The sequence below is a fragment of the Monopterus albus genome, unplaced genomic scaffold (genome assembly GCF_001952655.1).
Source record: "Monopterus albus unplaced genomic scaffold, M_albus_1.0 scaffold92.1, whole genome shotgun sequence".
Lineage (NCBI taxonomy): Eukaryota > Metazoa > Chordata > Actinopteri > Synbranchiformes > Synbranchidae > Monopterus > Monopterus albus.
In genome coordinates, this window is record NW_018127972.1 from 4,091,032 (window position 1) to 4,102,676 (window position 11,645).

Consider the following 11,645-nt stretch of genomic DNA (forward strand, 5'->3'; position numbering starts at 1 on the left):
CTAAATTTCACATGTGCAAAGCAGAAATGTGCATAAATATTTTTTTCTTTGTCAAATTTATAAAACCTTTTTTTTTTAATGGATCTGCGCACACATGCACAATCATTTCAGCTCCTACATACTTAAAACAACAGTGTTGGCACCAGCAGGTTCTCGGGTTCCTGGAACAGGCACCGGCACCCTTTTAACCACTGCTCTGAGCATGTCCCAACCCCCTCCGGGGTCCATTAGATATTCTTTTGGAGAAGACATACACTGGATGTACTACATTAAGAGGTCTAAAACCTTTCACTAACTTGCATCTTATCCTCACATCATAGTCCCTTCAATGTAAGATGTGAAGAAAAATAAAAAATGTGAGAGAGGAATCAAGGAAACATTTTCAGAGATGTGAGATGTCCTTTCCTTCGATACATCATCTGGAGTGATGTCAGTATCGGATGACAGTGGCACAGCTGTATGATAGCTGGATCAGCTGCTGGTCTGCAGGTGTGAGGAGCTGTGCATGCCTTGGAGTTTTTATTATTATATAAAGTACTTGACAAAAAGAATTGTAAAGTATCTCTGAATGTTTCCCCTTATAAAAGTTTGACAAGGATCTAAACATTAATTAAAAACCTGTTATTTATTGCAAACAGATCCACTACACTGAAAGCACTTGAATCAACAAGGCTTTGTTTATTATGGTTTCAGTGCTGAAAAACTGTAGACTTTCTGATTAGAAGCTTATATTTGATGAATAATCTAAGTTCTTTCCTTTTTAATCAGACCTACACCTTGTACATATCCAATCATTTTAAATAAATGGTGATTCAGAACACACAAAAAAATCTAAATTTGGTGGTGATATTACACCTGTGTTGAATCTGGTTTTTGTCCTAGTGTAATACAGTAGTGATCAGTCCAATCAGCTGTAGTGTTCAGTCACTAACTGATTTATAATAAAGTGGTTTGTCAGATCAATCAAAGAATGAAGGAAGGGTGGTCTCGTGTCCTTGTTCATGTCAACTCCAGGGACCCTCCAGACATGACATGAAATGAAATAGATAGATAAACAGATACACCTTCCAGGTCACCCAAGAAATGAGGGGACTTAAAATAAGGGAAGCACTGACTGTCCTTAGCAACATTCTGCAATAGTACCCCCCCCCCAAATATGTAAATTAACTAAAATAAGAAAAACAGAAAAATATAATGTCAGAATAAAAAAAGTAAACTTGTGCCAAAGGAAAACTGCACTTGAAGCTGCATAGCCATTTTGCTGAAGCTGAATGTCTGAAATGCCACAGTACTTTAGATGTTTCTTAGTGATTCCAAATAAAGACACCACTGCTGTTCCAAAACAAAATGGCTAATAGTAACATATGGTTATAGAAACATTTATAGATTGACACTGTCTTTATCTTTCTGACCCCGCAGAAGCACACAAATAAGATCTAATGATCTACAGCAGCCCTTTTTCTTCCTCAATAGCACATGGGATAAATGGCGAGAGGGGAGTTTTTGATGGAGCACAAAGGATGTGTTATCTGTATTTGTTCTCTGACACAGCCTTAGCCTTAGGAAGGCAAACATTAGCAACCGTCTGGCTCATCATAACACTGTGAAAGAAGGGAGGAGGAACACTGCTCAGCTTTCATTAGCTCGTGTTGATTTGAGCTTCTGGGAGGATTTGTTACTGATGCTATGTTGATTGCCTATGGCCTGCGGCCCATGTGTTAATATACTGTATTAATCTGTGTACTCTCAATGCATGACATCAACACCATAGTAATAATATGGCCATATACAACTAACAATTTGACCACATACTGTAATCTAACACAGTTTGTATCACTGGAATTTGCCAGCAGCTCCAACAGATGATTAATTAAAAGAAAAGTACAGCACTCTGACTGGACTACAGGTGTCATGATTCTGCCCCACTGCTTCTGGTTTCATGCTTTTATTTTGACACTACTTCTGGTTACAGTCTCATCTCAGGTACGGACTCTTTACCCAAACCAGTGTCAATTGCTTGCACCTGTTTTCACCTCTTTATAGGCAGTTTCCTCCCACCAGGAAGCTGCCAGATTGTTCTAACTCATGTTCAGAGTCTCCAGCGTTTTTCCTAGTGCCTGTTGTTCCAGTTCTGACCCCGGATTGCCTTGTAACCACTGAGTACTGCCTAACCCTTTTGATTCTGTTTGGATTCTGTGTACCGACTTGTGGACTTCCCTTACTGATCATTCTTCTCGTGGATACCTTGGATGTGTTAGTTTGCTGGCTCTGAGCCTGGACTGGATTATTGACCTGAGAGAGTTACATGTTGAATCAGACTCCTGCATTGTATATCGTGTATTTCTGCCCAGTGCTCTGATTAAAGAGACAGTGTTATGTTTATCCTCGTCTGGCCTTTTAATTGAGTTCACCTCAGACATTATCAGCAGCTTTACTCACAGATCCTGACAGCAGGAGGCTTCAGTCCTGGGCGAGGCCAGAGTCTTGGTTCTCTGACCTATCATACCTGAGCTCTTTCCACTCTGTAACCAGAACAAACTCTTTAATTGGGTTTAGAAACCATGGACACAGCTGCCCTGTTAGCTAGTAAGCTAAAAGCAGAGGTGATGAGGCAGAATGAGGTGGCCTCAGTTTTGCAGTGACTGAGACGTCTCAGCCACTAGAAAGAACTGAAGCGCATGTGACTGACAGTCAGGGGGAATAAAATAATATAATAATATTTGAAAAAGGGCATTTTCACTGTCTCTTAACATGGTTTTACTTCACTTAAACCGAAGTATTTCAGAGCACAAAAAATGCTGTATATGTTGTTGCAGCAATGTAGAGACCTTCTGTCAGTATCCAAAAGTGAGACCTGATTGTATTATTACATCTCAAGAGGGTGCTGTTAATCTCAGCATCTAGTAGTCATTTGTTAAAGTCTTGTATTGATGTTACTATTTAGTTGTGATGGAAGAAGTGTTCAGATGCTTTACACAAGTACCAGTACAGTAACATAAAATACTTCATTACCATTAGAAAAAAAAAGATCATGTGGAAATTTTTTAGAGACAGGTATGTGTTCAGATGCTTTACACAAGTACCAGTATAGTAATATAAAATACTTTACCATTAGAAAAAAAAAAGATCATATGGAAATTTTTTTGAGAAAATAAGTGTCATTCTTAGACTTTGGAGCTTATTCTGGCAATAAACAAGCCTTGCGTTTTTTGCTAGGAAGAAACAAATCACCCAGTGCAGCAGTGTGGCACGCTGGTGTGTTTTTAATAGTTTTTGAACAATAGAGGCACAAACCAATAAGCTAAACCAGGGTCTGGAGTCACAGACGTTACAGTGAGTACACAAAATGTATTGCTGGTTTTAGTCTCTGCATGGGATTTGTGGAAAATCACACAAGTCCCCCAACAGTTCAGAAGCAGTATACTGTAAGTAATAAAAAATGTTGTTTTAAAAATGAAAGCCTATGTAAAGCTTTATGAATTCTACATTTCTTCTTCTTCCGGCTGTTCCCATTAGGGGTCTCCACACCGAATCATCTGTTTTCACCTAACTCTATCTCCGGCATCCTCTACCCTCACACCAATTAACTTCATGTCCTCTTTTAGCACATCCATATATCTCCTCTTTGGTCTTATGAATTCTACATTTATTGTTTAAAAAAGACTACACTCCAGGTATGAGTCAGATGTGCTCAGCCGGGGTTTGACAAAGTCAAAAAAGGACCTTCGTACTCTGAAAGATGCCTCAAATTTAAGTTTTATTCTTTATCTTAAATATCACATAGCTTACAGAGAACAAACATTTTGGTATAGCTGCTAACACTGAAGAAGGAGACAAGTATACAAGACAGTGGTGACAAGTCCAGGCTTCAGAATAAGCCTTCACAAACCTGTGCAGTAGGATTCACTAGGTTAACAAGCCAACCTGGCCTTTATCTTATTCTCCCTGACCATTTGACACTGGACCATACAGGCCTCACATTGTGACTTTCCATAGCATGATAAGCAGGGGTGATAAATATTAACTGATCCTAGTGTGCTAGTTCAAGAATACTGGCTCTATATGAGCTCTATTAAGGTGCTTCATTTAAAAATACACATTTGTCATTATTTGCAAATGTGCTGTTGCCATTCATAAAAAGGCATTTAACCACAGCATCACCCAGACAGATTTAACTCAATCACTGAAATGATTTCTTCTTCTACAGTAGGTTTGTCTGCTAATTTGCAAACCTAAAATTTCAAATTTTCTAAAAAGGTTGTTTGAAAAATTTTCCACAATAAGAAAATAAACAAATTTTAAAACATCAATGCATTGTCAACTTGTACCACTCAAATGTTTTGCACAAGTGATCACCTCAGCCTGTAGATTACCACGACTGAACCCAGCACCAGACTGATCCAAACCACATGCATCTACTAAGACATGAACATCCATCCATCCATCCATTTTCTTCCGCTTATCCGGGGCCGGGTCGCGGGGGCAGCCAGTAAATCGAGAGCTTCGCCTTACAGCTCAGCTCCTTCTTCACCATGACGGACCGGTACATCGACCGCATTACTGCAGAAGCTGCACCGATCCGCCTGTCCATCTCCCGTTCCATCCTTCCCTCACTCGTGAACAAGACCCCAAGATACTTGAACTCCTCCACTTGAGGCAGGAACTCTCCACCAACCTGAAGGGAACAAGCCACCCTTTTCCGACTGAGAACCATGGCCTCGGATTTGGAGGTGCTGATTCTCATCCCAGCCGCTTCACACTCGGCTGCATAACATAAATTTTAAATATTTTCTTGAGTCTAAAAGAACTAAAATTGTTTTTAGAAAAGAAGAGAAAGGTCATGATAAATTGCATGAGGCACAAACTTAGTCAATAAAATATTAAAGAAATAATTTATTTTTATTTTTTAAAAATTCCAATTTGATCAGCTTAAATAAGAAAACATTCTCTTTCTTTGTGTATGGAATGAGGATGTGAATCTTTCACTCAACAAAACTCAGAAGGTTATGGAATAATAGAACTAATCTCAGGAACTATTATTATTATGTTTTATACTTAATATCCACCAGAATTGCACCTTAATGTATAGTTTCCACAGATGATCCACCTAATTTACAGTATGCATAAGTCTTTTCTACTCTGATCATACTCACCTTTGTATGTGTTTTGTCCCAAGGGGCCACCATAGTATGCATCTCTGTCACTGATCATATCTGGACAGGGCTGGTGAAGACAATCGTGTCGGATTCAAATAACTAAAAAGAACTCATGTTGTTCAGGGAAGCAAAGGTTTGATTTGCAGAGAAGACTGGTGGTTGGTGAAGGGCTGCTTGTTTTCTGTCACCATCAACCAATTATCATCTTTAACTGCATCAAGAATAACTGAAAAGTTCTTGACCTGTTCACTGTATAGACTAGGAATCTAAGGGCATACTCGCACTAAGCACAGTTGCCTTGTACCCTGCCTGAGTGTAACTGTCGCTTCTACACCATGTTCCCTAGCTAGCCTGCTTTTACATTGCACTGGATTATGGCTTTCAGTAAGACATGGCTCACATCCACAGACACAGGCTCAGATGTGACAAGCAGTGGCTTCAGAACTCCCATCAGACTAAACAAGGACATGAAGGCTACGGGGAAATCCCAGGGAGGTGGGGTGTGGGTGTATATAAATCAGAAGTGGTGCAATAATGCCATCATCGGGGAGTCCACATGCACAGCTGGCAGTGATTTGTTGTCCGTTTTAACCTCCCAGGGAGTTTCACCAGGTATTTGTGACAGTGGTACTATATACAGTGGTGTGAAAAAGTGTTTGCCCCCTTACTGATTTCTTATCTTTTTCAGTCTCTTTCTTATGGTGGAGTCATGAACACTCAGCTTAACTGAGGCAAGTGAGGCCTGCAGTTCTTTGGATGTTGTTGTGGGGTCTTTTGTGACCTCTTGGATGAGTTGTCGCTGCGCTCTTGGGGTAATTTTGGTCGGCTGGCCACTCCTGGGAAGGTTCTCCACTGTTCCATGTTTTCGCCATTTGTGGATAATGGCTCTCACTGTGGTTCGCTGCAGTCCCCAAGCTTTAGAAATGGCTTTATAACCTTTTCCGGACTGATAGAGCTCCATTATTCTCTTTCTCATTTGTTTTTGAATTTCTTTGGATCTCGGCATGATGTCTAGCTTTTGAGGATCTTTTGGTCTACTTCACTTTGTCAGGCAGGTCCTATTTAAGTGATTTCTTGATTGCGAACAGGTGTGGCAAGAGAAATTGAACTCAGGTGCGATAAACCAGTGTTTTGACAGGGGGGCAAACACTTGTTCACACAGGGATCTATAGTTTTGGATTTTGTTTTCCCTTAATAATAAAAACCTTCATTTAAAAACTGCATGATGTGTTTACTTGTGTTATCTTTGACTAATATATAAATTTGTTTGACGATCTGAAACATTACAGTGTGACAAACATGCAAAAAGATAAGAAATCAGTAAGGGGGCAAACACTTTTTCACACCACTGTATACACTGTATATTCACCCAAAGCAAGTGACCAGATTGCGATGCCCACCATCAATATAATGACTAGACAACTCCAGGCCTTTTCCCCTGATGGTTGGTAAATGTTAATGGGAGATTTTAAATAAATCCCAGAATCTTTACCAGGACGTCTTCTACCCAACTAGTCATCTCCCTCACCCCCACGGTTCCTCTGATCACAGCACCCTCTATCTCACCTTTATATAAATAGAAGGAGAAGGTGAGGACAAGGTCTGGAGTGAATATACAGTTTCTGAATTACAGAAATGCTTTGACTGTACATATTGGTCTGTGTTTAAGGACTACACATCAAATATGGATGAAGTCACTGATAATATTTTTTTGTGTGAACATACTGTCATTTCCAAGAAGTATGGTAAAGTGCATCCTAATAACAACCCATGGGTTACTAAATGTTATTAAAATTGCACCAGATAGAAAACACTGCGCATTCTTGAAAGGTGATGAGACAGAGAAAAGAGAGGCAAGGAGAGGAGATCAGAGCAGAAATAAAAGTTAAAATAAAAATAAATACACTAAGTTAGAGGAAGAATGAAGGCAGCATGAGGAAAATGAGAGGCCAGCAAAAAGAAACTAGAGAAATGCACTTCCTGTCGTAAATGCATGTGGATGCTGATATGCTGAAAGATCATCCTGAAAATGCTTGAAATCAATTGCTGAAACAGCTGAAAGATGAAAAGAAATGGCTGAAGATCTTTGTTGAATAATCTGAAGGATGAGATGCAATAAAGTAGGAATGGCCTTGAAGAGCTGAACATTTTGATACCTGAATGGCTTTTCTAGCTGAAAGTATGCTGAACCTATTGTAACCCTTGTATGGGAGACACTTAAGGCCAGACTACTCTAAGTCCGTTGACTGAATAATGACAGGGACACTCATGAATAACTGGGACACACCAGATTGCAGTCAATAGGCAACTGTATTAACAATGCAGCAACAACAACAATTACAACAATGACAAGGATGATTAAAGCCGGCATATATTTTTTTAAAGGTAATAGCCCCTTTCATGGGTGCACCCTGAACAAAATAACCAAATAAAATAGTCCAGCTCCCATTTTTTGGAGCAATGACAATATAGTCCTACCACATACACAGCGAGGCAGGTGACGATTGAAGGGAGATTCCAATCCCTGTACTCAATTGGGTGGCTCGCCACTCCCCATCAAAGAGAGACTCCAGTTCACAAGTAGGTCCATTCACCATCCAGGATCCAGGGCAAAGAAAGGAATGACCAAAAGAGGGGGAACAAAAAAACCCAGCCTGTATAACACAACAGGTGATTTGTAATATACAGTACAGTGCCTTGCAAAAGTATTCGGCCCCCTTGAACTTTGCGACCTTTTGCCACATTTCAGGCTTCAAACATAAAGATATAAAACTAATTTTTTGTGAAGAATCAACAACAAGTGGGACACAATCATGAAGTGGAATGAAATTTATTGGATATTTCAAACTTTTTTAACAAATAAAAAACTGAATAATTGGGCGTGCAAAATTATTCAGCCCCTTTACTTTCAGTGCAGCAAACTCTCTCCAGAAGTTCAGTGAGGATCTCTGAATGATCCAATGTTGACCTAAATGACTAATGATGATAAATAGAATCCACCTGTGTGTAATCAAGTCTCCGTATAAATGCACCTGCACTGTGATAGTCTCAGAGGTCTGTTTAAAGCGCAGAGAGCATCATGAAGAACAAGGAACACACCAGGCAGGTCCGAGATACTGTTGTGGAGAAGTTTAAAGCCGGATTTGGATACAAAAAGATTTCCCAAGCTTTAAACATCCCAAGGAGCACTGTGCAAGCGATAATATTGAAATGGAAGGAGTATCAGACCACTGCAAATCTACCAAGACCTGGCCGTCCCTCTAAACTTTCAGCTCATACAAGGAGAAGACTGATCAGAGATGCAGCCAAGAGGCCCATGATCACTCTGGATGAACTGCAGAGATCTACAGCTGAGGTGGGAGACTCTGTCCATAGGACAACAATCAGTCGTATACTGCACAAATCTGGCCTTTATGGAAGAGTGGCAAGAAGAAAGCCATTTCTTAAAGATATCCATAAAAAGTGTCGTTTAAAGTTTGCCACAAGCCACCTGGGAGACACACCAAACATGTGGAAGAAGGTGCTCTGGTCAGATGAAACCAAAATCGAACTTTTTGGCAACAATGCAAAACGTTATGTTTGGCGTAAAAGCAACACAGCTCATCACCCTGAACACACCATCCCCACTGTCAAACATGGTGGTGGCAGCATCGTGGTTTGGGCCTGCTTTTCTTCAGCAGGGGCAGGGAAGATGGTTAAAATTGATGGGAAGATGGATGGAGCCAAATACAGGACCATTCTGGAAGGAAACCTGATGGAGTCTGCAAAAGACCTGAGACTGGGATGGAGATTTGTCTTCCAACAAGACAATGATCCAAAACATAAAGCAAAATCTACAATGGAATGGTTCAAAACTAAACATATCCAGGTGTTAGAATGGCCAAGTCAAAGTCCAGACCTGAATCCAATTGAGAATCTGTGGAAAGAACTGAAAACTGCTGTTCACAAATGCTCTCCATCCAACCTCACTGAGCTTGAGCTGTTTTGCAAGGAGGAATGGGCAAATATTTCAGTCTCTCGATGTGCAAAACTGATAGAGACATACCCCAAGCGACTTACAGCTGTAATCGGAGCAAAAGGTGGCGCTACAAAGTATTAACTTAAGGGGGCTGAATAATTTTGCACGGCCAATTTTTCAGTTTTTTATTTGTTAAAAAAGTTTGAAATATCCAATAAATTTCGTTCCACTTCATGATTGTGTCCCACTTGTTGTTGATTCTTCACAAAAAATTACAGTTTTATATCTTTATGTTTGAAGCCTGAAATGTGGCAAAAGGTCGCAAAGATCAAGGGGGCCGAATACTTTCGCAAGGCACTGTAAGTATACAAAGTTATTCACTTTTTTTTCAAAAAGTGTTTTTAGCTGTTCCCTCTTAACTAACCGTACAGTTTTTTATTTATCAACTCAAAGTGTAACACAACTTCTCTTATTAACCCATGGGTTTAGATTAATAGTTGTATTAAGATGTTCTATCTAGTCATAAAGAGTTGCCTTCATTCGCTTAGTGCAAATACAGTTAAACGACAATTAACTAACACTTAATAATTTCTTCACAATACACCATATAAGACAACTACAATAAACATTCCTACCTCTATTCTAACCAGTGCAAGTGTTTTACTGAGCAACGTGATTACACACCACACCTGATGGTAGCGTATAAGATAGCCATAAGCTAAGCTAATTCACAGATTTTCTCATAGTTTTACTCACTGAAAAAAACTTCAAAACACAAAACATGGTCTCAAGTTCTCATACATCCAATGTGTCCAATCCGTCTGCTGTTTTTAGTACAATCTTTATTAGCTTTTCTTCTGTTCAAGTTAGTTCGCCTGGAATGATATCGCAGCTCAGGCCCCTTCAGTCTAGTGGAGGGTCACCTAGCTTGAGCAAAAAGGCAGGAAGGTGGTTTTAGCTTTCAAAGTAAAGCCTTTCAAAATAAAATACCCCCATAACTCCGGGATGACAGCAGTGAAAATAATCAAGATTAATTTATATAATAAAATAAAACAACAATTGATGACCAATGAATTACCATTAATAGTCTTGGTTTTACCCATGGGTTACACTATTAAGATGTGAAACTAGTCCAGGACGCCACAAAGTATGTAAAACAAGTAGGTGTGAACGTGTGTGTGTGTGTGTGTGTGTGTGTGTGTGTGGGAGGGGGACAGAGAAGGAGAGGGGGAGAGAGACAGAGCGAGGAGTTATGTAGTGGCATGTCTCAATTGTGCTGCATTTTATGAACCACCAGATGGCACTCCAAGACTGTGTCATTGAATCAGCACTTTGAGCTCCCATTAACTTGTAATGCAAACAATAAAGCTGAATCAATTAAAAAGTATAAACGATATAAAAAAAAAGAAAAGTACAAGCAGGGATGTCCTTGAAGAGTTGAACAGATAAATAACTCAATGGCCTGTATAGCTGAAAGTATGCTGGACTTATAAAGTGCCAAAGAAAGGGTGGAAGGTCCCAGAATAAAAATAAACTAGAGAAATGCATTTCCTGTTGAAAATGCATGTGGATACTATGTGCTGAAGGAGCGCCCTGAAAATACTGAACATTTCAACATTTGAAAGGCATATCTACTTGAAAGTATGCTGAAGTACAATTTTCCCATTAATTTGAATGGGGGGAAATTTTCAAAATAAAGCTAAATATTTCAGAAGTGTTAAAGTATAGAAAAATTCTGAGTCGAAGCATGAATGTCCTGGATGAGCTGAACATTTTGATACCTGAAATAGCTGAAAGTATGCTTAAGTAGAATTTTCCCATTCATTTGAAAGGGGCAAACTCTTCAGAATAAAGCTAAATATTTAAAAAATGTGATGTTTTGAAAAATTGTTAATAGAAGCATGAATGTCCTTGAAGAGCTGAACGTTTTGATACCCGAAATAGGTGAAGGTATACTGAAGTAGAATTTTCCCATTCATTTGAATCAGGAAAAACGTTCAAAATAAAGCTAAATATTTCAAAAGCATGAAGTTTAGAGTTTAGAAAACTTCTCTGAATAGAAGCATGAATGTCCTTGGAGAGCTAAACATTTTGCTACATGAAATATTTGAAAGTATGCTGAAGTCGAATTTTGAATGGGGTAAGATTTTCAAAATAAAGCCAAATATTTCAAAGGTATAAGATTTAGAAAAATCCTGAAGACAAGCATAAATGTCCTTGAAGAGCTGAACATTTGGATAGCTGAAATAGCTGAAAGTGTGCTGAAAAATTTTCCCATTCATGTGAATGGGGCAGAATTTTCAGAATAAAGCTAAATAGCCTCAACACGAACAAGACGAAGGAGATGATAGTGGACATGAGGAAGGAGAGGAGATCTCATCAGCCACTGTTCATCCGGGGGCTCGAAGTGGAGAGGGTGAGCAGCTTCAAATACCTGGGCGTCCACATCAGTGAGGACCTCACTTGGACACTTAACACCACACAGCTGGTCAAGAAGGCCCAACGGCGGCTGTACTTCCTGAGGAGGCTGA

General features: G+C 39.5%; 1 protein-coding gene across 1 annotated transcript in view; it reads right to left on the reverse strand.

Annotated features, from left to right (window-relative positions):
* Window positions 1–2,460: 2,460 nt before the first annotated feature.
* LOC109964719 (uncharacterized) overlaps window positions 2,461–11,645 on the reverse strand; it is a 57,241-nt gene continuing 48,056 nt past the window's right edge. Inside the window, exon 4 of the mRNA XM_020608227.1 lies at window positions 2,461–2,522. Within this exon, the coding sequence (XP_020463883.1) occupies window positions 2,461–2,522 (62 nt within the window). The remainder of the gene's footprint in view (window positions 2,523–11,645) is intronic.